The following is a 27625-nucleotide window of genomic DNA, read 5'->3' as shown; positions in this document are numbered from 1 at the left end:
GTCAAAAAGTTCAAAATTAACCAACAGCTGAAGCCACCGTCTGCCCAAGAGCATAATTAATGCTTGTTGTTGTTCATATGTTGCAATGTAAAAGCAGTAGAGCTTTTGTAAAAGAGATAAATCCTTTAAAGGCATCCCATTTGCAAAAAACTAGCTGAACTGTCAAGGGAAAAGAGAAATTTTTGCTAATGGCAAAAGAAATGATTATTTTAGGGAGTGAATTAATAGTCTATTAATGAGTCTTGTTCCCAGTGCATTGTTCACTTCACACTTGACAGCAGCTCCATGGATCAGGATGGAATGTGTCTCTTCTTAACTGTGAGTTTTAATATTTTGCACTGAAAGATCATAATGTTGCTTCATCATTAAAATAACCACAAAATTAACTTTTGCCCCAAGGGAAAGACAGATGGCAGTTTGATGGCCTCATTATTCTTTTTAACAAGAGTAAGGTTTTACACTGGCTTATATAATCTAAAAAGATCTCTGAAGAAACTGATGCTAGCTAGAAGAGTAAAAAGGACATAGCCACACCATGCAATTGAATTTCATCTTTCCGAAAATTATAGCTGTAACAAAATCTTGCATGTGCGTGTCCGTATTTTTTTTCCTTCAGTAGGAGTCATCCCAGTGACAACTCTCAGTAAGTAAACTTGTCTTACTGGAGCCAGGAGTAATCCTGTGTTGCCTTAGGAGGGGTAGCATTTCACCTGACTTGCACACAGAGGGTCAGGTCTCAATACATGAGAAGATGGCACGTGCTTGTAAACAACTAAAGGAAGATGTGGGTAGTGACTGGAGGGACTGAATGGCCAGAAGGTCTCCAGTTAACCTGGGAGAGAATTTGGGTGGTGTGCCTGCCACATGTATGCCTCAGCATGCCCATTCCCAATGGAGCACAGCTCTAGGTAGTTCTTATTGACTCAGGAATTTGTGGATGCTTCATGCTTTGGAGAACCTAAGAGACTAAATAAATATTTAACTACCTCACAGGGGCTTAATTAATGCTCACAGTGGACTTTGAAATAAAGGGAAAAGGCAAGGGCTGCTTACACTTCATCTTCAGCTCAAGCACGAATTCTGCTTGTTTTATTTTCTTGTAAGTGATATGGGAGCAATTCACATGTTAATTTTGTCATCTGTAAAAGGCTTGTGATAAAAAGAGTGATGGAATGAAAAGGAAAATGTGTATTTGGTAGGTTCCACTTGTCACTGCATGCACAGGAACCTGTCACAAGCAAATTGTGATGGTAAATAAACACTTTTGATCCTTGTGGACTTTAGGATGTGTGGCCCTGAAAAGTGGATTCCTTGCTGACCTATGGAGATAACTTTGGTTTGAATTCTTGGGAATTGCTTATCAGACAGACTATATGGCAAGCTGGGCCTCTACCAGTGTGTTTCCACTTTGGCTGGGTTCTAGTTTTCAGCTCAAATGCGAGGTGGGAAGAACATGTATGGCTAGCTCCAGCTGCTTCCAAAAAGTTATTACATCTCAGACAGCTTAGGTTCAGGGGGGTCCATTTGACTTAAGAGGGGAGAATGACCAATTCCCTGGCTGCAGGAACCCAGTGCTCCCTGGGATGCCTTCTACATGGAGGGACTGTTTAAAGCAGGGCTCACTGCAGGACTGTGTGGTAGGAGGGCACAGACCTTCCCTGACTCTGCAGAGGAGCTGACCTCTTTCTGTCTCAAATGCAGGCTTATTTTGTCTCATCAAATTAAGTGGTCACTGTTCAAGCAAAGCTCCTGTTGTAGTGTCTATTGCAAATCAACAAAAACAAAATTAAATTGCATCCTTAGGTGGAAATTTGTCTGTGGGCAGTGTTCTCTTAGCACAGAGTTGCTGTGCATTGGAAGCAGAGGAATTCAAGATTGACTTTGGCATGATGTAGGATTTACACAGACACATCTGACAGCTCAATCTAGGCTGCAGTCTTTACCACTGTGGGGTTAAGATGGACAAAATGATGAAAATCCAAAACAGAGTATAAGTTCAGAAAAATACTAATTAAATTTAGGAAAAGGGTCCTGTCTCAGATTCACTTCTGAGTCAGAGGCCTCTAGCAGAGAAAAAAGTACAACAGCATATTTAAACTCTAATTCAGATGCAATGGACACATTTCTATTGTCTTGATTTATATTACAATGGGTGCTACCTACTGTATTGCAGTTAAATGTAAAGGATGAAACACCAATGAACTATGATGAAATCAAAGCACAATTGCATATTCAAATGATACAAATCTGTACACTTCCTAAAACTGCTTCTACTTGCTTCAAGATGCAAGAAGAGTCTTGTTTTCAATACAGTCACACATTCTTGGATGTGAGGCAGCTTAGGGAAGTCACCTAGATGGGTGGATGTGCTTTAGTTTGTGGAACAGTGTCTCTATGGCTTTGGTAGTGACAAATCATGACAGTAAAAAATGCAAATTGATACTTTGGTAAATATTCCCTTTCTTTGGAACCTGGGCATGTTTCATCATAAGTACACGTAGGATGTTTCTGGATTTACACTACGATATTTAAAGGGGAAATGCCTTAGGTTTTAATGGGACCAACTCACTAACTAGCATAACATTTTCAGCATCATTAACATGAACAATAACTTCACCCACTTGTGTCAGAGTGAAATCTTATTTCTTCCGAACCTTCTCTCTCAATGAAGTGAGCTGATGATTTTTTAATAAAATGATAAAATTTCTAATTTGAATCTTATTTTTTTCTGGGAAAATTTAATGGGAAATAATAGGGTTTATGGTAAGGATTAATTTGGTACAGTGTTCTACATACTTAGATTTCCCAATCATTGTAGGAGTTAAAAATCAGAATCCCTTGAACTGATCTGAGGAAGACATTTTTTTATAAGCCACAGAAGAGTAACCCAATTGTCTCCTTTTCCAGTTTTCAGTTTAAATGGTGGAAAATCTAAAGCTTTTGGAAATAGTATAGGACTACAATAGATTCTTAAAGCCCTTGTGACACAACTGTTTGATGATGTCAAGCTGGAATCGAGCATCTCATCTATTATAGAAAGAACAGTAGCATTTTGCTGCTGAAAAGCTTATTAATATATTGGATTTTATTTTTTTTTTTTTTTTCTTTTTGCTTTTCCCAGCGTTCAGCATCCTTAAGCTTTGTGGGCTTTCCAAACTGTTCAGAAATGGAATTATCTCCAGCAAGGTTATCCAGCTCGGCCGACCCACAGGTGAAATGTGCAGCTGCTGTGACACTTGGCCCGTCCACAAACGCCCTCTGTGACTGTGATACTCCACCAGAGCCCCTGCCCAGCTACAGCCTGGCACTGGGCAGAGCTCCCAGTGACCTGAGCCCTGGGGCTCCTGCTGGCCTCACACCAGGTGATGCACTCCAGGGAGGCACCAAATGCAAGGTAGGAATCGCTCAAATTCCTCTGCTGAGAGCGAATCCACTTTCATTTACAGCATGTTGTTGTTGTTAGTCAATCAGTCAAAGTAAGTTATGGTTTCAAGGAATAAAGTTTTCCTTATCTGGTATTTGAGGACTGATTACAAATTATTTTTTTAACATGAAAAGAAAGATAACTAATAATAAAATTCTGCATTTCTTTTCCCCCCCACCCCCTGAAGCTGGAAAATGAAGACCTCAGTGCTGTGGATTGTCTTCTAGAAAACAGCTTGGCTACTGCTGGGCAAGAGGTAGTTAATGAATTAACTCTTTCTATGCAAAAAGTGATGGAAGAACCTATTAATCTTTCAATCAAAAAGTCTCAGCATTGCACTTCTCCTTCTGAACTGCTCAGCAACACTTCTTTCCTGCCTGTGAATGCCAGAATGAGACAACCTAGAAGCAAAGAAGGTACCAGGCTTTTAATTATTTCCTTTAGGTTTTGGGGTTTTGTTTTTTCTTAGCACTGTGCATTGGAAGCACAGCAAAGCAGTATGCCATATTAATATACTTACATGTAAATGTGTTTTTCCAGCAAGCTTCAAATATTATCAGAGTACTTAATCCAATGGAAAATTGTGTTTGATCTCATTTGTGGAGGAAAAACATGGAAATGATATGCTTTGAATTTGTAACATCCCTCATCTGCGAAGCAGAAACGAGTGTGACTGTGTGAAGTACCTGGAGTATTAGTTCTCTTAGAAGCACTCCTGTTAATGAGACCTGCAGTTATGACTATTGAAGAGCTGGTTTGAAGAGTCCAAATTCAATTAAAAAAACCCACATTACTTCCGAAATGTAATGTGCCTTCTGCTAAGTCTTTCACATCTGTAGCATACCAAGTTTTTGTTAATACGTTGCACAGTGTGTGCCTTTGCTTGGCTCTGTCTACTGTGGAACATTCCCTTCAGCCAAGGCCTATTTCTTCAGCCCTCATGGAGAATTAGACTTTACTTAACTCTTTTCATGGGCAAATTGCCAATGTCGTTGTGCTGCACTGTAAAGCCTCATTCCTGCAAACTCTGAAAGTCAATGGGACTATTCATGCAAGCAAGGGATTGCAGGATCAAGCTGTTATCCCGTGACTTATGCCAATATTTGGCTGCATTTCTCTATAAAAGATGAATTAATATTTCTATCTCTGTGCTGTATTTTTGTTCAGAGAATTCTAATTAGAACAAAGGAGGCCTAGCCCAGTGAGCCAAGGAAATGTATTTGTCTTCTCTTCTACATCCCATGCCAAATCGTGGCAATTATGCCACAATCATTTGTGTGAGTTGCAAGAATCAGGAGCACCCCTAAAAAGCTGTGCCTCAGTCAGGCTGAAGTGGCTCGGGGAGGAGCAGCTGTGCAGTGCCTGGTGTGGGCTGTGTGACACCACACACAGAGGCAGCCCCAGTGTTCAGAAACTCGCTGTCAGTAGTAGATGCTACACATTTGCTGGGTATAAAGTGCAGGCCCTGTTGTGCAAGAGGGTGGAAAGCTTTGAGTGTTGAATTCAGTGCTGCTCCCTTTTCACGAGGAAGGATCAGGAGTGAGCAATTCCCGTCCTGCTGTCCCTGTTTAAGGGCATGCAGTGAGGGGAGACCTGAGGAGATACAGACACTAGTGCACCATAAAACATGAATTGTGCTGCAAAGGCAATGTTAACTCTGCTGGTGGCTCTCGGTAGGACTTGCTGGCTTCAGCATTGCTGTGCTGCCAAGCCTCATTCCTTCTGGTATGTGTCTCCAGTGACTCATCCTTTTCTAATAGCAAACCTAAACATTTCAGCTTAATTTAAAACAAAATAATTCTTATCCTAGGCACAAGGGATGTGGTAAAAATTGTACAAAATGTCATCATTTTCCCTCTTATGGCCGCTTTTTTTCTTATGACTTGCATAAACACCCTCCCTTCCCCTCCTCTTTTCTAGACTAAACAAATCTGATGGTTTCAGTCTCTCCTCATGGGTCAGGGGTTTGATTTTTTCAAAACCACCTCATTCATGCTGTTTTTTTTTTTTTCTGCAATTAAGGAGTGCTGCCCACAGCCAAACGCAGTGCTCAGTTGAGGCCTCTGGGGTGCCATGAAGAATCAGGGTATCAGCTCCTTGTGTTATACATTCCTTGCTGCTGGTAATACCCTGCAGGATGGCATTCCTCTCTTCTGCAGCAGCAGCATTAGGTGGTTGACTCATGTGTAGTGTACAGCCCATTTTAACCCTTAGCTCTTTCCAAGAGCATTTTCGTAGCCAGTTGTTTTCCTTTGGGATTCGTTTGACCCTTCATGAGCACAATACAGTTATCTCAATTTAGTCTTACTGATTTAGGAGATTTTTTTCTCTGATGTACTAAGGTCTATTTTTAACTGAAAACATTCTCCACAGTGCAGCCCCTCTAGTTCAGTGTTTTCCACAAATTTTATAGGCACTATTGTTTGATGGGCCCAGTTGCTGGTGGACATACTGGTTAATGTAGGAACCCAGCATGACTGGAACATCCTCTGCTGTGACAGTGTGCAATGAGTGCCACTCTTTCACCTCAATGTCCAGTCTCCCTTTAGAGATTCTGTCCGTGACAGGGCTATCCACCCTTCACCTGAGCAACAATCACAAGTGAATAATGCCTTAGGTGTGATGTGAAATGCACCTTTCCTTGTTAGTCTTGATTTTATTGTGTTTCCTGTGGTGGGAAAAACCAGAGTATCCTAGAGGCACATTGCTTTCAAGCCATGGCTGATGTACAGTTGACCTGAGCTAGGTTTTCTTTTTAAAAGCATGTTTTCCTGGCCCTCTCTTATCTTGAGATAACCATGATATTACATTTGTTTCTTGTTAGTATTGGCTATGTCAAACTAATTCCGAACAAGAGAAGGTGAGATGAAATTTTTCAGTGGACTTGTATTTATGAGGGCATCCACTGGGACATTTTTCTCCACCCTGTCCTATCTCCCCAGAACTGTTATTACTTGTGTTTAATGTCAGTCAAAAACTACAGCTATATGCTGCTAGAGCTACATAAAGCTGCAGCTAAATGCTTATATAGCAGACAGTTCTGAATTCATGTGTTTATATGCTACAGAGGTTGGAGGAAAGAAAGGAATTATAGTGTAACTTTTGTCCTGCGGTGGCAGATGGGAGACACAATTTTCTTCCTGTTTTCAAGTAACTGGAATTATCCAGAAGCTTCTTAGCATGGAGCTGGATGGAGACCACAGAGATTTCCTGAGCCTTGGGGGTTCCGACTTCAGTAGGTCTGTTTTCCTCAAGCGAAGGCTGTACAGCAAAGAGGATTACCTACGTCGCTCCATGTATATGGATGAATGTGATATGGCTGTGTACATGTATAATTCCCTGGGAATAAAGCCATTTCCACAAAATAGTTTGTAAACGCTCCTCAGATTTAGAACAGAAGCTGTGGTTAAAAGTAAAAATGAAAGACAAAGGCTCTGCACCAGAACAGAAAATAGCATACACATTTTCTATACATATAGATGAAATGATTCCATAATTCACTTATGATACCATATTAAACACCAGTCAGAAGTACATGAATATTGAAGTACTTTCTATCCTAATCTGCCTGTGATATTATAAATATTTTATTCGTTTTCTTATCTTCTGTTCCAGATTCCAATAACTGTGAAAAGGAACATTTTGAAATGGATATGAAAAGCAATCAGAATGTCAGGTAGCAGAGTCTTTTTTTTTTTTTTTGTACAAAAGCACTGGCTGTGAAATTTTATGCATGCATTTAGAAAATTTGTCATACTTAATGATGATGGAGAACTTCAAAAGAATTCTAGATTCCTTATAGGTAATACTTCTGAAAGTTGTAAGATGGTCTCAAACTTGAAAACAACAATGAAAAAGAAGTGGTGAATTAATGTATTTCTGTGTAATTTTCCAGAATGAATAAATATTTGAAAACTTATCTCACTTGAACAATTAGGAAATGTTAAGCCCCGATGAAAACTAAAAGATATAATGGGAACAGGATTAACATTACATCAACAATTTTATAAAATTTAGTTTTCAGCCACTGCTGTGATAATATGATAAAATTGATGATGTGCTATGTTCCTGTTGAAGCCAGCCACACCAAAAAGTATCAAGTATGACTTCAGTTGGGGTAATTAAGACAAGAATATACACAGCAGGGCAAAGCTTTAGCACAGAAGTTAGTAACGTATTTACGCATATGATCAATTTAAAGCGATTGCATTCACATTTCTTAAAGAATTGGTTTGTGAAAAAATGTCCAGATTTCCAGTGTTTGGCCACCAGAGTCACAGTTACAAAGGAGAAGGAGCAGAAATGATGGTGCATGAAACTGAGTACGGAGGAGAATTTTGTGGAATATGGATGAATTTAATCGTGTCCTTTTTTGTCTCTAGAGCTGCCCCTAAGGAGCAGAAGATCCCCTATGTGCGACTGGAACGTCTGAAAATATCAGCCTCAGAAGTGGGGGAGCTCCCAGTGTTTAAGCTCCAGCCACAGGACAATGAGCAGGAGGGCAATTTCCTCCTGGTAATTGAGTGTGGGACACGGTCCTCAAGTATGTCCATAAAGGTGAGTGGGATTGCCTTGAGGTTTTACCTGCCTTCTCTCCTTTATCCCGCTGATTTCTAGGCACAGCTTCTGGAATACTGTACACTAAACAAGTCTTTTGTTTTGTTTCACCCTCCGGTACTTCTGTGGTGGGTTGAGGTAAAGACAATACAGCTTTTAGCTTGCTGTGGAGCTCCCTGCATCTTCCATTTCCAAGAAGTCTGTAGTGTTTTCATACTCCAAGAAACAACTTGGCTTACCTGTCTGGTTATAAATACAAGATAAATAGCTTAAAACTGGCATGAATGTATATTCTAGTGAGAGGAACTGATCCCAGAAATCACAGTGTAATAGATTTTTAAAAGCCTTTTATTCTATTGCTTCAGTGGAGTCTTGAGTGTGAACTTCTTTCCACAGAAGGAAACAGGAATTGCTGGGGGGAAAAAGACCTATCCTGGGGCTTTTTAGGGTGGGGGGTTTGAGCTGTTTACAGTAAAATTTGCAAGTAAGATTGTAGAATATCCTGTTTCTATCACCTGTGGTGTAGAATCTGCACAGCTCTCTCTCAGTGCTACTACACTGTGGTATGTGGAGGAAATGACCTGACCAGGGTGACCCCAGTAGAGTTCACTGCAGAGAAGTACTTGGAAGTACTTGTTGGAAAATTGTTGGTAGCTGTGTCTTCCAAGTACAGGAAGTACTTGGCTATCTGCAGATAACCAATGATGTTTTATGCTGATGTATGAACATGATGATTGTGTGATCCCAGATTTTTCTTTCTCCAAGATAAATAAAGATAGCCCAGCTGAAGGACAGAAGTCCAAGGAAGAGAACTCAGAGGACAGAAGATTTCTCATTTCCCAGGCTGCAGGACAGACACAATCTCCTCCTGTAGATACTTTGTCTGTTGATCAGAAGCTCAGCAATGGCATCTCCAGCATGAAAAAATCCCCAGTTACTCAGGAAGTCAGTCCAATTGAAAACGAGGATTTCTGTGCTGTGTGTCTTAATGGAGGAGAGCTGTTGTGCTGTGATCATTGCCCCAAGGTCTTCCACCTCTCCTGCCATGTTCCAGCCCTGCTCAGCTTTCCAGTGTGAGTATGGACGACATTTCACTATCGTGCTGTTCCTGTTCACTGCCTGGGGGCAGAAGATATCCTCAGGGATGGATGTTTAGCCTTATACAAGTACAAGGACTGCACCTCTCACTTGCCTTTTTTGATGCTTTTTTGTCTTACATGCTAGGAACCAGATGAATTATGAAAAGTAGCTGTTTCCAGCCACCATGCCCTTTCTGCAGTTAACTGGCCAGTACAGCAAAGGAGGTGGCAGACCTGAACTTAAAAAACTTTCATATGACTCACTGGAGAAAAATAAAATCCTAACTCTAATGTAACATCTGGAGTGTAGACATCAGCTCTTCTTGGCAGAACAGAGACTAGCACAAGGGAAGGGCAGTCTGTGAATTCCTGTTCAGTTTGTTAGAAATCTTATGGGAGATGTAGGATTATCAGGGCTGCTGTGGAAATATTTAAGTCATTGGTTTCCCTAAGATATGTTCTCTCGCAACTTGTCGCAGATGGATTGTATGCAGTGAGCCAGAAATACACGTCCACATACCAAACTCTAAAAGTGAGGCTGAATAATGTACATTACTGTGGTGTACAATTCTGAATTCTGTTATAAATCATTACTAAGTGGAACCAAAGTCTGCTTCATTTGAGCCAAGCCCAAATAATTGTCTCAGCTGAGAAAAATATATTGTAAGGTATTAATTTGGAGATTCTGGTTTGTCCTTTCTGTTCAAAAACCAGGACTTTTCAGCTCTTGGCTTTTCATTCCTTTCTCTAGTTAGTGGAGTTATTATTACCTTCTAGTTTCAAAGCAGTGTGAAAACTAAGTTTTCCTGTTAGAGTAAACTTTCTAGACAAAATTAAACTCTAGTGAAGTAAATTAACTCCCTTAAGTAAAGTTTTATATTCATAGTTCTTTAATATATCTTTACCTATAGTTATTCAGACCCTGATATTGCAGAAGTTGCATCACTGCCTTCCCAAAATTCTTCAAAGAGATTCTGAAAATGCATCTGCTAGCAAGGACACACATACCCTTGCAGAATTATGTCTGTTTGGTTAGGGGATCTGTGCATTATCACACCTTTTCTGACAATGTTGATTTCTTAGAGAAATATGTCCATTATCATATCAGTTGATAATAAATATCTCGAATATCAAAGGGGTCTGGGTTTGTGTTATGAACCAATTGCTGCCTGTTTTTCCTTAATATTTTTTTTCAAAGCAGCACTTGAATCAGTGCAGCTGCATACACTGCTGGTAGATGATTTCAAACACAATTTTGTCATTTTCTTTTCCTTTGTGACAGAAAAAGAGCTGTGAAGAGAATCTGAAATGATTATACTTCTAACTGGATTCAAATCCAATGAAGAATATCTAGTACAATGGGCTTCAGATTGCCTGCTATCGTAATGCTAGTTAAGGATGAGACTTTCCAAATAGTGATTTCTGAGATTTGCTGTTTGACAAGGTTGTGGAAAAAATTCCCCAGGAGTTTTTTGGTTTCTTGTTTTGCAGGGGAGAATGGGTGTGCTCGCTTTGCCGCAACCCAGTGAAGCCAGAGGTGGAATATGACTGTGAAAACACACGCTACAGCCACAGCTACAATGCACAATATGGCCTTGGTGACTGTGACCAGAAGGTGGGAATCACTATACATTGCACTCTTTAGAGCAGGCCACCTGATCTCAGCATGAGGCTTTGCCTTTTCATGCGAGAGATGATGGTTTTGACTTGGCTGCTACTCAAATGTTACACACAGTGGTAAATACAACAAAAGCATTGTTACCATTTGGTTATACCATTCTCTTCTTTCTAGACATTGCTGCTCAATTTAAAAATGAAAGTCATGTTATAGAAAGATGAAGCAGACAGGTGTGGAAATCTTTTCTCCTTTGAACAGGGAAGACACGCTCAAGAGCAGAGCTTCCCTGAGTCATTTTTGCCTGGCTTTTTGACAGTGAACCTTTTTCTTTTAAAACCTGGCATCTTCTCAGACTTGGGCCAATGCTGTGACATTTTTGTCATGAAAGCATTTTTTGAATTTCAGTTGGACTGAAATAATCATGCAGTGTTCATATGTCCCATTAGTTCCTTTGAAGATGACATTCAGCCTGTTAACTCAGCCTAGATGAAAACTTATCAACATACACACCTATTATCAGTTTCCTCTACCAAATCTTCCATGAAAACAGTGTCTTTTCTCAAAGTCCTCCTGGTATTTGAAAGACAGAAATTCAGAATAGATGTCCTGTGTATATTGGTGACAACTGGACAGAGAGGAGGAGTCCACACAACTGAGTGCAGATGCTGAGCTGGCCCTGTTTCCACTGGATTTGGTACAACTGGACAAAAAATTTTGGGAGTTATGTCTTGAATAGTGAAGTCCTATTTAAAAAATTGAGTTGATGAAAAATTCCTTTGTTTGTGAGAAAATATGGCTTATAATATTTTTGTAGTGCATTTTTATTGAAAGAGCCAAAGACAAGAATAAGTGTTTTACAAGTTAATGGTGAGTAAAAGGAGCTTTTTCATACAGTACTAGTGACTTACATCTGTTTGCATGAATGAATATGAGCAGTGGGAAACATTGCCCATTTACCTCTTTCCATACTGTTGCTGCTGTTCTCTTAGTTGAGAGCCAAGGAATAGATTTGGAGTGCAGAAAGTAAATAATGATAGTGATTAATTCCCAAGAATTTCCAGGAAAATACTTATTTTCTTTCATTTCTTGACTATCCTTATTTTCCAAGGTATAAGAATGCTATGAGGCAAAATGTCCCCCAGGTTAGAGTGAAGTGTTCAATTTTGCATCAGAAATGAACACTCCACCTGAGAATTCTCTTTTAACTAAGGGAAAAAGTAAATTCACTTGTTTTGAATTAAAATGTATTTTGATTCTGGCTTCCACAGAAGTGTGAAAAGCTGGTGCTTTCCCTGTTCTGCAGCAGTATGAGCCTCCCGTTCCATGAACCCGTCAGTCCCCTGGTAAGTACTGCACGTGCACGGATCAGAGGGAATCCAGAGAACGTCACAAGTTCCTCCTTTGTCTTCTTGAAAGATATTCATGAGGTTTTATTCTGAACAGTATTGCTTCCTAGGGATGGGTGGGTGTTTTCCTCTTGCAAGTGCCTTGAAGGTGTGAGGCCCAAGGCAGGTAAATGCTGACCAATTTTCAGGCCACATTTGGGGGCCAATTTAAGATGCTGGTAGAATGGTAAAGGTGTATGAGGGGTTCCAGTGATTAAAAAAGTTGACTTGCCACATACATGGAGATTGTTGTACTGTCATAAGAGAGGTCTGCTCTAGAAGCAACCCTGAACCCCTTCTTTTCTTGTGCTGTACACAAAGAGGGTGAATGTGACTGCGTGCAGGGGAAGATGTAGAGATTTCTGCTTCACCCATGTACTCAGCATTTGCAGTGTTTAACTGTCTGCCTTAAGGGAGATGGAGACTCACACTATTGTAACAATAGAATACAATGTGCTACAAGTTGAAGGGGGGAAAAATAAAGGTTTTATGTGAAGGAGTAGTCCAAATAATGATATAAACCCCGTTCCACCTAATAAAGCTTGCAATGAACTTATGGAACAGATTACCTAACATGTAGGCTTGGACCCAGAAAGATGTAAGGAATGGGATATCCTGGTGGCTGGTGCCCATTGAAAAAGACTTTTGTTGAACTTTTAAAAGAGTGTACAGTACCATATTTTGAGTCACTCTTGACAGACTACTTCCCACGTTATCAGCTGAAAGTATCGCAGCACATTCTTTTTGTACTTGCTAAGGGAAAATGTCAGCTAATTATCAGTGTTACATATATTATTGATCATGGCAAAATCGAGGTTATTGTTATCTGGGGATAAACTTTACAAAGTGCAAGCAGTAGAGTTGTCACTGAAGCATACTATTTTCAAGATCAATCTTGCAAGCAAATATGTTTTAATCAAACCAATAAGCATCCAGGAAGATGTGCAAGTACAGGAACTAAAAGATTAGAGCTCTCTGCCCTGATGCAAGGACTCCTCTGCAATGACTTTTGTCCAAACTTGCATAGTCATCGCTGGAGTGGAAGTGTTTTAATTAAAAATGTCACATACCTGTGTTTTATTCTTATTGCAGGCTCGGCATTATTATCAGATCATCAAAAGGCCAATGGATTTGTCCACCATACGAAAGAAGCTGCAAAAAAAGGACAAGTCCCACTATTCTGCACCTGAGGAACTTGTGACTGACGTGCGTCTCATGTTTTGGAACTGTGCAAAGTTCAATTATGTATGTTTCTAATATGCATGGGTGGGGGGTACACAGCAGGGGGTGGCTCCTTCAATGGCTGTCACTCTGGAGCAAGTACTGGTTCTATGTTAATCACATATAGAATTGGGATAAACAGAAGTATTAATCAGTTTTGTTCTTTGGAAATGATGTTAGGGGTTTTTTTAATGACAGGAACGAAGTTTTATGAAGTTATGTGTGTCTGAGAACTTGAGATACATATGGATCTAAAATTAAAGAGGGACATCTTCACAGACAACTCTGTGGAATGTTGTTGAGTTTGCTGGGAGAGGCCAGTCACAGCCAGCAAAATACCTAGGGAAAATCAAATGCATAGAAATTCCTAAGCAGTGATGACTGCTGTTCTTCCTAGTTCACCGCACATCTCTTTTTCTTAGAGGTGCACAAATGTGTTCCTTAGTAGCAGCATCTGGTTTTTACTTACACTGGAAATGCAGAGGGACTAATGGGCTGTAGAAAGTGTGCAGGGACTAATGGAGATGTAGCAGACAGAGCCAAGGTGAGATGTTGGGGTGGGGTAGTTATTTGGGTTTGATCCTTGATGATTTCTGCCTGTGGTAGCACTGAATGGTTATTCATTCCCTTACAGCCAGATTCCGAGGTTGCTGAGGCTGGACGATGCCTGGATGAGTTCTTTGAGAACAAACTGAAAGAGATTTATCCAGACAGGCATTTCCCTTCAATGCAACAAGATGACTCTGATTCTGAAGATGTGGAAAGCCAGAACAGCCAGGTGCCATGCCAGGATTTCCAGTGGCCGTCGTATGGGCAGGAGTGCGTTCAGCCCAAAAGGAAACGGCGCCATGCTGTAAGATTGCAAAAGCAAAAGCATTTGGTTGCTAAGTGGCCACCCTGCTAACTGTTTCCAGCTACTGATGGGAAGTTTTGGCAGGACTGTCTAGGAAAACTGTCAAGCTTCTATCACGGATGTGTGATCAGTTCTACAATTTTATGTCAAGGTCCCTTGAGTGGAATAAAGTGTCAGATGTGTATAAGTGTGCGAGCAGGAGCAAATGAAGCCTCTCAGGCTGCACAGTTATCTTCCTAGCAGAAAGCTCTGTCAAGGTTTGTAAAAAGACTAAGCCCTTTAGCTATTCATTGTTTGTTTCCTTTGTACACAGGAAAGCGAAAAAACTAAAAGAATGATGTTTCAGCCAGCTAACAGCCTTCCTCAGGTATGACCTCCTCAAGATATGAGATTTGAGGAATCCAGCAGCGTGACTGGCAGAGTTAAGGTGTGTGGGAGGAAAGCAAAGCACTTGGGCTGTTTATTTAAACTCTCCTATTCTGCTGACCATATGCCTTATTTCCAGATCTTGTGGATAGACAACAGATCCAAAATGTTTAAATCTGTCAATATTCCACCTGTTAAATCACGTATATGTCTTGCAGTGTTTACACTGAAGTACTAATGTTTTGGTCATAGGTAATGATAAATAATAATATCTCATACTGCAGTACTGTTTCATAATCTGTTGAATGTGACATCTCTATTTTATAGAGCACAGGTAACCATGTAATAATCTGGCAATCTCAATGTGAATGTTGGCCATGCTTTGTGACAAATACAATGTGTAGCTGTTAAGGCTGTAATCCTGTTGTCTTATTCAATGATTTTTCTGGGAGCTTGGCTGCTCAAAGCCTATGAGATACAGTATAATGTGATTATCTGATTAGCTGTTTCTTTTGAAGCACAGCATTTTCATTAAATCATGAAAGAACAAGTGCTAATAGTGCTAATACAAGGGCTCTGTGAGAGCTGTTTCTCAGTGCGTACTGGGTGCTCTGTTTGCAAGGCATGATTCTTCTGGAATCTAATTCATGCTTGGTAAAGCAGTGTGGGATTTTGTAGCTCTCAAAGGCAGCATTTTTATACAACCCAAGGCAGTTGTTTTTCTATGAAGCAGATATTGGAATTCACTAAATTAACTATGCAGTGAATTACATGGTTATAGAAGTGCCTATAAAATAACGTCATTTATTTCTGATTTTCTCTTTGCTTATTACCTGTAGTTGTGATTACCAGCAGTACTAGAAGATGATGATGCATATATATGTAGAAGGTCAAACAGAAAGAAAGACCGTCTAAGCCTTTTTTTTTTCTTTTTTTCTTGCTGAATTTCACAATGTATGGGCAGAACACCACCACCAGCAGGTTTAGAGTTCCCTTGAACAAAGGTTGCATGTCACTGTAGAGTCTGAAGGGTGGGATGGGTAACAGGACATCACACCTGAGCAGAGTGATAGTTTGCAAGCTGCTTCCCACCCCTTCCAGCAGCAGGTGAGCCACATCTTTGCATGGCCAGGGCATTCTTCATGTATGTGAGGGACATCTTCCTCCTTAGAGCTCTGCCCAGCAGAATAATCTGGGCTGGGGTCCAGCTCTAGGAGAGGAGGTTGTTGCAGACCTCAAACACAATTAAAGATCATTTTAGTTAGGTTCCTGTAAATAAAGATGATATTTTCAGCATAGTTTATATAGGCTATTTTGTCTGGTAACCATGTATGTTATTTTAGATAACACTTTAAAGTAAAGGTTTATATATGAAATAATAAGACATGAATGTTATATTCTGCTATCTGTGTGACTGTTTGCCCTTAACTTGGTAGTGAGCTCATCTTTTCTTTCCTTTGAAGAAATGAAAATCTGGATATTAGAAACTGACTGGCAAACTGTGAGATGAGGGGACAGAAAATGTACATTTTCTAAATGTGAATCCATATATGTTTTCTTTCTGTCAAATTCCTCAAAACAGTAAGAGTCTTGGCACAGGGCAACGAGTGCTGGTTTGTCACTGAATTAATCACCCTTATCTGTGCTACAGGTATCCCTTTTTCTCAGTTCCTCCACCAAAGACCTATCTTTTATGATGAATAGTGCAAAAATTATATGCTCTCTAGATTTCATCTAGGGGCAGTGGTAGAAATGTGAGAGATTATTGATGGCTTCCTCTTTTCCTGGAAGAGCAGAGTCAAAAAGAGCCTCTTTCTGTTTCTTAAAGGCTGTAAGGTTATTAACAGTACCATTAATTTTGGAGAACACCTGTTGAAATAAAATTTATCCAGGGTATATTATGCCTTTATTAAAAACAGAAGTTTTCCAATTTGTTGTCATAAATAAAACACCTTTTGGGGGGTGTGTGCTGGCAGGACTGAATGACCTGGGCACTCTTAAGGCTAACTTAGATTCTGATTAATACTCTAAGACTAGTAACTATTTTTAAAAAACCCTCATAAACCTCATGTCATGTTGGTAAGCAGAACAAAACCTGAAGTCCTATGTATGACTTCATATGCTTTCAAACGTGAATCTGTGGTCAGCAATTCGCAACAGAGTGCAGGTTATAAGAGCAATGTATTTTTCCTGCGTGTAATGGGTTACATGTAGAAAGGGAAAATCCTTTCTGTGTTTAGTTGGAAAAGAGATTAATTGCACTTTGATAATAGGTCTGTCAAAGAAGAAACGGCAGCTACAGATTTGGCTTTCATTCCCCCCTCCCAACAACTTCAAAGACCTGCTTGTTCCAGTATCATGACAGGAGAATGGCATCACAGTTAATACAAACAGGTGTCTAACCATACAGATTAACCAATGACTGCATGTTTATGTGTGTAATGTGCACTGCTGAACAATAAAACATGTGAAACGTCTTCTTGCACATTAATCTGAAATCTTTGCTCTCAGTACATCTGCTTTCAATTCACATATGGATCATATAATACCATTTTAACAATCATTAGCTAAGTTGCTCGTAACTTCTGATAGCAAAACCGAGCAGTTATGAAAGCAGCTATGCTAACACAGGAGACAGCTTGCTACTTGTGCTAATATTTTCAATACCAACTAGATATTTTGCCTTTTTGTTTTTCAGTTGCTCTAAGTTATTGGGAAACAAACATGACATGAACAAGTAGCAAAAAACATTTTTAGTTTAAATGTCTGTACGCATAAAGTGCCAAGGAACATGCAACTTATTAGTGAGAGGAAAACCATATTGTAATGCATTAATCTGGAGGAATCAGAAGAGATATTCTAAAATTGAAAATGCCAGAAATTGGAATAATTTACCAAAAAATAGAACAAAAATCCTCTATTGGCAAGAAGTCAAGCAGACACTGCAAATGTTTTAACATTATCATTATTGGTTCCTCTCTGTTTGGTTTATGGGAAAATAAAACTATCAGCATCAACTTTCTGACCTGGGGGCCTATTGGCTTGAGGGGTAAGGAATCCTCCTCTCAGGGTTAAAGCTGTGCTGTTCTTCAGACATAATTGGGAGATGATTTATAGATAGAGGTAACTTTTTATTGCATAAATGGGAAAATATAGAAAAACTCCTGGATATGCAATTCCTTCAAGTGTTAAATGTAGACAATGAACTGTATTATAGACAAAAAGCTAAATACCAGCTGAGCTTCTCTGATTTTATTTAGATATCAAATGAAATAATCTGTGGGAAATAAAGATAGGCAGTAGTCATAGGCTGAGGAGGATGCATATCTTTTGAAGCTGTCTATTTGTAGACCAGGAGCAAGAAGTAAAAAGTAGAGTGGTTGTTTTTTGAGAAATGTTCTTGTCCATTAGTAAACGTATGTGAAAGTACATTTTGGTGTGTAGTTATGTGTGTTTTCATGAGAGCATTTAGTAGACTGGTAGGATTTAGAATAAGGAGACTTCCATAGAAGTTTATATTAGGAAATGTAACAGCAGGAACACAGTATTTGGATGGGTTTGTTGGGAAAAGTGTTTGCTGTGGTGGGAATATTACTGTGGAGATGGGAATTTGCAATGTTCAAATTTGTTGTCAAATATCCAGGTCCAGTTGTTCCCTTTTCATTCCAAGTGTCTGAAAAGAGGTTCTTGAAAGATAATTTTCAGATAACTTCTTCCTGTTTAGGGTGTAGTTTGTGACAGACTCCCTGTAAATTTTCAAATCAGAGCTAATGTTTGGATTGTACCTTTAAAATGGTGAGATTTGCACATTGCAGAATTAGCTGGTTGCCAAGTCTTGTGCTGACTACCTGCACCAGGATGAGCGTTTCTCCTGGCTGAGTGAACAAACACAGCACCCTAACAGGGCTTCAGATGTTGAACTATGCTCAAAGAAACTCACAGAGCTTAATCTGGTTTTGTACTGGGCCCAGCAAATATCAGCGTTTAGAGATCATTAAAAAGCATCAGAATTGTGATATCTTCAGATAATGACAGTAAAACAGATAAACTGTGTTGTGCCAGGGTATTTTATGCTGTTATTCCTGGATTGTAGGGTAATTTATAAATTAGTGTTCATTCTGTAACTAATCGCATTTTTGCTATTTGCTACAATTTTAATGTTTCTTGCAACAGCATTAAAGCAGACCTAGATTTAAGTCAAGGAAATAGTTTATGCACATGTCTGTGCCACACTGTGTAGCCTGTGGTGCACAGTGAAACTCTTCTGAATTTACAGCCCACTGGGCCAAGCTAAGCAGTTCTCTGCTGTAGCAGGACAGCAAATGGAAAACACCCTTAATTTCTAATGCTGAAAATATTAATAGAATGGGATGAGCACCACAGAACCAGCAGACTGTGCAAGTGTTCTGTATATCACAGAAATTAAACCAAAACCTTATAGGATATTTTATTCTATGGTATAAATAAAGTGAAAATCAACTCAAAATTAATCTTTAAGTCCTACCCAAACTCTGTCCTGCATCTTACACATAATTGTGAATACCTCAGGTATCTGCAGTGCAGTATATTAACATTTACAGGTGGGCTTTGGCTTGTGAAAAATAACATTAAAGAATTCAGTGCTTTAAGCAAATACTGGACACCCCTCTGTTTCCTTTTTCCTGTGGCCTCTGAGGGCTTTAGAAACATTGGTTAACTGGCTCTCATCCGTGTTTGTGATGTACTTATAAATATTTCCCATTTATAACTGTGGAAAACAGCATGACAAGCTAATGGAATGAGCAAGCAGCAGAGATGGGAATTGAATACAGCCCTCAGAGTTGGTTGCAGGATTACCATGGCGCAGTGTTAAATGGAAGCATTGTGAGACATCTCAGGTTTGGGATACTGAAACCTTTCATTATGGAAGTGGGGATTTGGCTCTGACAGCATGATGCAAATGATGCTCGAGCTTAGCACCTCCTGGAGCAGTGTCAGCAATCACACAGAGCTTGTCTTACCTACAGGGCAGCTCTGTTCAGTGAGGGGGAATGGGGCAGTGCTCAGTCCTCTGCTGCAAACTCACCACTGCCTTACAGCTCGGGAGCAGCGGCAGTGGCCTGGGCCCCAGCCATAACCTCTGGCTGAGTGGGGTTGTCTCAGGGATGTAACAAACAGCACGGATTTTCTCCAGAGCCTGAACCACATAAAGGCTCCCCAGAAGTAATATCCCACACCATTCAAGAAAGCAGAAAGTCTTAATCTTTATTTTTGATCTTTGAAATATCACAAAAATCTCTGCACTCTTAACTGCAGTGAGCCTGCCGGACAAGGAGTTCACAGCAATGGCCTTTTGAGGCGACAGTCTCACTGCGTGTTTGTAGCTCTTGCATCATGTTCAAAGCTCTTCCCAGCGTGCTGTGTTGCATCATACCAGCCTGTGCCATGGGGCCGGGAATCCCTGGGGGCAGGGAGAGACAGCCTTCGGTGGACAGGTGCTGGAGAGGTGGGAATACCCTGGAGACATTCAGCCCCTGAGCTGGGAAAAGTGTTGCTCCAGCACACCCTTCGTCTGCTATCTAGATGACTCATATTGTGAAAGAATATTTAATGGAATGAGAATATGCAATTTCCCTCCTTTCACTGGTCCTAATTAGGGCACACTGTAAATATATGAGTATATTTATAGCCACAGAACTCAACCTTTTACTCCACTCGTGAGACGATACCTGCAGAATTAGCCTGATTCTGTGTTTATTGGCTTTTACTGCTTCCAAATAATGCACAATTTACAAATAAATTTACATTGGTTGCCCCACCTCCTCCCAGATATCAGTACTGTAACGCCCTGCTCATTTTGAGTCAAGTTCTCTGGCATTATTAATTCAGCAGTTTGTAATTAAATGATTAGCTAATCAAATTGTTTCCTCCTGAGTACCTGTGCAAATGCATTGGAGACCGATTGATTTAACTGGGGTCACTCAAAGATAAATTGAGCCTTAACATTATGAAGTGTGAGAAACAAAGAGGAAGAGGCTTTCTGAGAAGAGTAGGAGGACTTGTGTCTTTTAGCCTTGTGGATGTTTTCTTGTAGTTCCAGGTGGGAGAAAAAAAAACTAATTGTTTCCTCCTGAGTACCTGTGCAAATGCATTGGAGACCGATTGATTTAACTGGGGTCACTCAAAGATAAATTGAGCCTTAACATTATGAAGTGTGAGAAACAAAGAGGAAGAGGCTTTCTGAGAAGAGTAGGAGGACTTGTGTCTTTTAGCCTTGTGGATGTTTTCTTGTAGTTCCTGGCGGGAGAAAAAAAAACCCGGTTCTGGAGCTAGAGAACCAAAAATTAAAGGGAGTTCTGTGTTACTATTTTACCTGATAAAACTTAGGGTCAGATTTTAAAATGCATGTGATAATATTAGCTGTTTTCTCCTTTGTTTTACACTGTCCCATCATATGGGAAGAAAATGAAAATTCTTTCAATGGAATTGAAGGTGAGTAAACACCAAGGGCGATACTGGGCGGGGGCACTGGCACAGCAGTGCTGTTGCTGGTTTTGTCAGAGAAGTTAAGTTCTGTGTATAACTTTCCTCACTGATTTGAGCCGAAGTGTTTCTGCAGCTCGTATGAAAAGATAAAATGCTTACACAGATGTAAAGGCGTGGGAGATAAAGAGAAGGTTTTTATTTCTCTCTCAGTTAGTTTTGCAACCAAACGGGTGTTCTTTCAGGTTCCTGGAAAGCATTTAGGTGCTGCTCACTGCCAGGGGTGGTGGTACAGCCTGAATGGGTCGGTAAACTTTAATGATGCAGCAAAGCTCAGCTTTTCCCGATATTTCCTGGACAACGACACAGCCTCTGGGAACGGGAGATTCACTGCCTTGGGGTAAAGCAGGTGGAGGGTCGGTGCTGGGTTGGCTGCAGGGCCTCAGAAGCGCTGGTTCCTCCAAAGCAAGGCAGCTGGCTCCCTCTGCTGCTTTCAGCACGATTTGAGTCGTTTTGAGCAAGAAGAATTTGCCTCCTCCGAGTCCTCTGGGTTCCAGTATCATTGCACCTTCTGGTTTTGATATGGTTTCCTTCCCTGGGAGGTAGCTACGAGGCTGCATGTTCCCCCTTAGCTTAAAATCTGTACAGACCTTTACAAAGATTAATATATGTATTTATAACCGAGAATCAAACTGCAATGTGGCAGCTGATTGTAAGCATTTTAGGTAAGACCTCCATAAAACTGTAATTACACCCATCTGTTTCCCTTAAGTACCCAGTAGAAAACAGTTAGCACTTACATATCTCTTGATAGCTCTCTCTCAATCTGGTGTTATGGGGAAAGAGGGAAGTTAATTTTCCCCTTTATTTTCTTTCTAGAAAAAGGTAGTGCTTAAATTCAAATTTATGAGAAAAGCAAGCTGAAAGTATTTGTCAAAGGAGTTTAATTTGTAGATGGAGAGTGTCAAAACAACAGTTTTTCACAAGTCTCTCTAACCCTTATGCACCAACTATGGAAAAGACAGAACAGGCACGTTTCTAATAAAGCTGTGGCCATATAAATAGATATTAACAATAAACCCCCACATACTATTTCTTAAAAATATGAGCAATGTCATTAAAACTTTTGGCCGTAAAAAGTGCTTTGCAAATAGCTGTAAACATTGAGAAGATTCACAAACGAGCCTTCCCCTTATGGCCTGGATGTTCTGTGATTATTTGACCTGATTCTCACCTGCGGTAAATGGGTGAGCATCTCAGTGGAGGAGGGGTGTGAGAGGCCAATTTCCACTGTGGTAGGGCTGATGCACTGACTCTGGAACTGATACATTTATATAGCAAAAAAAGACAAAAGAACTGATTTGAGAAGGGAAAAAAAATGGACTACAAGAACCTGTCTGCTTGTGGGGTTTTTACCACTTGTTGATAACCATTTTGGAGACACTAGAGTTAGGATATTTGATACTGCACACTTTAAAATAGGGTTACCTACAAGAATTTGCCGACCTGGGTGCAACCGAGTTCCCTAAAGGTAAGCTCCTCATACTTTTTGAAATGTCCTCACGTACCATAGCACCTCGAAGTCGCTGTGGAATCTCGATGCCATCTGAGCTCATTTGAAGGAACTTGAGACCTTCCACTGCTGAATGATCCTCGGACACTCCAGCTGGGAGTGGGATGAACATCGGGACCAGGCGGTGCTGTCGCTCCGTAGGGGATGATCTGACCCTGCAGCAGCAGCTCCCAGGGAGGTTCCCGTTAAACTTGCAATGCCCGGGGCAGGGTCTCCTCATCCCGAGTGTGTCCCGGGCAGGGTCTCCTCCTCCCGGCTGCCGCCTCCTCCACGGCCGGTCCCGCGGCGCCAGTAGATGGAGCTCCAGGATCCCGATTGCTGAAGGGACCGTGAAATCGGTGTCGAAGGGGCAGGCGACACCTTGGTATTTTCCGGGATAGCTGCCATTTGCCCTTTGCTATGCTAATGAACTTGCACTGACAAGTGAATACGAGCGCAGCACTTCCCAGGATTTCGGAAGTCAGGTTGGCTAAAAAAAAAAAAAATTCTTTTAGCATTTCATAGAATGATAGAACGATTTGGTTTGGGAGGGACCTTAAAGATCACCTAGTTTCCATCCCCCTACCAGGTGTAGGGACACCTTCCACTAGACCAGGTTGCTTAGGGCCCCATCCAGCCTGGCCTTGAACACTTGAAAGGATGGGGCATCCACAGCTTCTCTGAGCAATCTGTGCCAGAGCCTTGTCACCCTCACAGGTAAGAATTTCTTCTTGATACGCAATCTAAACCTACTGTCAGTTTAAAGCCCTTCCCTCGTTGTCCTGCCACCACCTGCCCATGTAACCAGTTCTTCTCTGTCTCTCTTGTAGCTCCCTTCAGGTGTGGGAAGGCTGCAATTATGTCACCCTGGAGCCTCCTCTTCTCCAGGCTGAACAATCCCAGCTCTCTCAGCCTTCCCTCATAGAGGAGGAGCTCCATCCCCCAGATAAACTTAGTGGCCTCCGGACTCACTCCAACAGCTCCATGTCCTTCTTGTGCAGGGGAACCAGAGCTGGATGCAGTGCTCCAGGTGGGATCTCACCAGAGCAGAGGGGCAGAACTCCCTCCCTCACCCTGCTGGCCACAGTGCTCTGGATGCAGCCTGGGATAGGGTTGGATTTCTGGGATTTCACACTGCTGGGTCATATCTGGTCTTTCATCCACCATTTACTGCTGTGTGTACCTGTCCAAACACTGCTTCCCAAATTTCACTCACTGTCAGTGACACTGCAGCTCTTATTGCCAAATTATCACTGTCAGGGCAATTAAAGGTACTGGCACTTAAGAAGCCTATTCTGCATATTGTATCCATGGAAGTAAAAGTTTCTGGGCATCCATATTTAGGCTCTTGCTAGAATCACACTACTGTATGATAAAAGACATCATTTTCCATCTCAGGGAACCTGTTTCCTGTGGTGTTGCAGGCGCAGGGTGGCTGGTGGCACTTTATCACCTGTGTATTTCATGCCAGACCTATCCAAAACAGAAATAACCTTCTTTAGGCCCAAAGGAGAGGGGTAGGTGTACTCACACATCACAGGATAAATATTTAGATAAATAGCAAGGATATCTAAAGCCTTATCTAAAGCTTTCCTGTTGGTACACACTTATGCTGGATCCTGTTCAAAGCGCAGCTAAGTAGCCCAGAGCAGTCAGAGCTTTCTAAATTCCCCTTTCAGATAAAGAAGTTTAGATGTCACATGTCAAATGTAATGTGACCTCAGGGGTTTCAGCCTAGTCTTTAATAGGCATTTCTCACCCTTGAGAAAATGCCTGGCTTTTGAAACAATGCCTTCTTTCAAGAACTTTGGCTTAATATTGTGGCATGAAGGTCAAGATTGTCTTGTACTGACTGAGAGGAGCACAGCAGCTTTCACAGTGGTTCCTTTCTTCATATGTGGCTTTTACTTGTGCTTAACATTTTGAACTAGAAAATGAAGAGAATGAGAAAGTAGCATTTTCTGCGTGAGGCTTTGATGTGTTTTGTCTTTTAGCCTCACTATTGTTGTTGTATTGTCATAATACTGAATTCTTATTCTCCTATTAACTGATGCCCTTTATTTGACAGGACTGTTTACTTCTGTTGGTCTTAAGTTTCTGGCAAGGTACACAGACAGTTTCGACTTGAACCTTTCTGTGGAAGGACACAGAGACAATTCAGTCTCTGGAATAAACAAAGAATGGACCCGTACGAGCCAGGTCAGCTCAACCCAGACACATTGAAGGTAAATTACAGCACAGGCAGGCTGGGAGCAACCACCAGAAGGCCTAGAAAAGGTAATATTGAAACCTCTCAGGTCTGAATAGAGGCTGTAAAAGGAGCCTGCAAACTGTATGTGTGCAGTTGAGCCCAAGGGGCAGGTAGCCAGCAGACTGCAGTCTGGGGACAGTGGAGCAGATTCCCCAAAACAGCCCTGCTTAGGTTGGATTACATGTCCTTGTCATCACCCACCCCGTAGGAAGTCCTTTCCCTCTTACCCCGGGTGACTGGCAGGTGGCTGTGTGAGCTGGCTCCTGGCCTGCTTTCCTGGGGTGGGACAACGTGCCAGGAATAATGCACTTGTTTGGAAGCTTGGATTGGAACATGAATCTGCAATGTGGGTGTCTTAGAGGAGCCCGTGTTGCTCCTGATTCACAAGCCACAGTGGTCAAACAAGCAATTTTTATTGATGTAGCTGGCATGTTATGTGTGACCTCTTCTACTGGAAGTGGCCTTTTCTCAGAGGTACCTGAGTCACTCACTGTCACCTCAGGCTACACTTGCTGTGATGTGTTTTTTTTCTCAGACTGAAACTGAAGTAATTTAGAAAGGATGCCTGGAAGGACAAGAGAGAGATGGCTTAAGTAGTAGGGCTCTTCCCAAACTCTCAGGGATAACGAATGTTGAGGAATTGAAGTATACTTATAACCCATTCCTTTTTTCTTTTTTTTTAATTTGCCTTTTTGCCTGAAAGGCATTCCCTTTTATTAAATAAGCCTTTGCAAAAGCTCTCTTAGCATTGGTACTTGTGCTCACAAGCCAGGAACAGAACTGGAGGTTCTGTGCCCGAGTCACTGTAAAATTGTAACTGGGGACTCCTTCCTGGAGCTCACTCCATGCAAGGAAAATTTCAATACCCCTTAAGAAACGAGAGCACAAGTGGTCAAGCTTTAGTGGTAATGCCATGAAATAGTATGCAAAACAGGAGAAAACCCCATTTTCTCCCTAAGTCACCACAGGAGCCACCTGTTTTCAGGTTATTCCAGGGCTAAGAAATAGCCATGTCTTTATGTCTAGGAATTTCATAATCTTTCTTCAGGAAAAAAACCAGTGTCAGCTACCCTGGCATATGAGGAATGCATAACAATCTACCTGGAGAAGCTGATACATCTGTTACCTGAGTCTTTAAAAGCTCAGTTCCTAAATGGGTGAATATCTGAGATCTAACAGTAAACTTTGGAAAGGTGGCCTGTCTATTTGAATTATGCTGTTTCAAAGTCCTGTGTAATATAGTGATACCAAGAGTTGGGGAGAATATCTTTTAGCCTGGCTTTTAAAATTTCTTTTCTTTAGGACTAATTCTTTCTGAAGCAAACCTGGGGATTCAATAGTGGGTTTGGTAGGAGACGCCAAGCTCTTAAAAACACAGCGGGAGAGGCCACTGGGGTGAGCCCCTTCCAGTTAGCATGAGCTGGAACTGAGTGCCCTGAGGTAATTGAGGGAGATTGCAGCACCTTCAGATTCCTATTTCATAATGTATAATGAGCAGAATAAAAGCACTTTTTAAAATAGAACCTTTTAAATTTTTTTTCTTTTTTTTCTTTCTTTTTTTTTTTTACTGGAAAATCAAATATATTTCAATCAGGTACTTCGGGCATTGGTACTTATGAAAGAGAAATGACAATATTTTTGGCATGGGAAAAATATTGGAAGATTTAGAAAAGAAAATGGATAGCTACTGCATGAAGAGGTAGCTTTTAATGTGCTGATCCCCAGAGGTGCTCCCTCTTGGGCTGGGAGCTGACTCCAGGCACGAGCATTGAGGTGATGTTTGCTGCCTCTCCAGTGGTGATTTGGGGAAACAAATGTAATTAATTGAAGTACCTTATAAATCGTGTTCTTAATGAACGTTATAATTTAAGAATAGTACTTATATTTATTAGAGACACCTCTATTTAGGAGTATTCCTTTGTTGGTTTTTTTTTCCAAAAATAAATTTATCTGGGTCTTAATAATTTCAGTGCCAAGGATTAAAGTCTCTGTTACAGGCAAGCCATGCAGTAGGTCCTACTGTTCCCCTTCTTCCACAGAGTTTTATAAATAAACAGAATGTACAAGTACACAGCACCAGGCATGGATTCACTTGCAGGATATGTCCTGTGTGCAGGGAGAGCCTTGTGTCTCCAGTCCTTGAGCACCATGGGTGGATTTCCTGGATGGTTCTGAGTGTATTTATGTGTCAAAGGTGATTTATGGGTCATGGTGTTTGTTTTAAATGAGTTAAAAAGCAGAGAGTTAATTTATCTTAAAATTAATAAATTGTAAGTATCTAGATTTTTCTGGCTTACCAGCTGAAGATTTTGGTATTCTCTCATATTTAACAGTCTGTCTGTTTTCATTATGAACTGAATTTGCAGTCAAGTACAGAGTTTAATTTTGATAAAATTATTATTGAGTAATGTGCATTGCTAACTTTCTCTGTTTGCCCATAATGATCCAGTTTATCCAGAGACTGCAGAAAAGGTCATCTAAGAGTTACTTGACTGAAGTACAGTGTGTTGGCAATATGAAATACCAACTTTCTAAATCAAGACATAAATAAGTCCTTTAACTTTACTGCTACTTTTCCCCTCTTTCCCAATAATGTAGCTATGTCCTGATTGTACTGCAGTGCAAACATTCAGACTCTTTGATCAAATCTACTTCATAACTGTGCAGACCTTGATCCTACAAAGCCCTTGCCTTCTTCACACAGAAGCTTTGTTTTGTATTATTCTTTTAAAGGCAGAGTGCTTTGCAGTCAGTTTATTTTGATATTCTGAAACCAGTAAAGTGTCCATGGCAGGGCTAAGGCACAAAGGTTAGCTGCTGAGTCTGGCTCTGTTGCCATGGCTGTTCTGGCATTAAG

The 27625-nt window shown here is 40.8% G+C and overlaps 1 protein-coding gene across 2 annotated transcripts in view; it reads left to right on the top strand.

Moving 5' to 3' along the window:
* TRIM66 (tripartite motif containing 66) overlaps positions 1–16994 on the top strand; it is a 46443-nt gene extending 29449 nt beyond the window's left edge. For both annotated transcript variants that reach the window (XM_017727361.1, XM_008644889.2), the window contains exons 11-20: positions 3122–3394; positions 3612–3840; positions 7040–7100; positions 7807–7981; positions 8747–9054; positions 10552–10675; positions 11947–12021; positions 13156–13308; positions 13919–14137; positions 14451–16994. In XM_017727361.1, coding sequence (XP_017582850.1) covers positions 3122–3394; positions 3612–3840; positions 7040–7100; positions 7807–7981; positions 8747–9054; positions 10552–10675; positions 11947–12021; positions 13156–13308; positions 13919–14137; positions 14451–14510 — 1677 coding nt within the window. In that variant the 3' untranslated portion in view covers positions 14511–16994. The remainder of the gene's footprint in view (positions 1–3121; positions 3395–3611; positions 3841–7039; positions 7101–7806; positions 7982–8746; positions 9055–10551; positions 10676–11946; positions 12022–13155; positions 13309–13918; positions 14138–14450) is intronic.
* The last annotated feature ends 10631 nt before the right edge of the window (positions 16995–27625 follow it).

The sequence above is a fragment of the Corvus brachyrhynchos genome, unplaced genomic scaffold (assembly GCF_000691975.1).
Source record: "Corvus brachyrhynchos isolate BGI_N302 unplaced genomic scaffold, ASM69197v1 scaffold542, whole genome shotgun sequence".
Taxonomy (NCBI): Eukaryota; Metazoa; Chordata; class Aves; order Passeriformes; family Corvidae; genus Corvus; species Corvus brachyrhynchos.
This window is presented reverse-complemented; position numbering and strand designations above follow the sequence as displayed.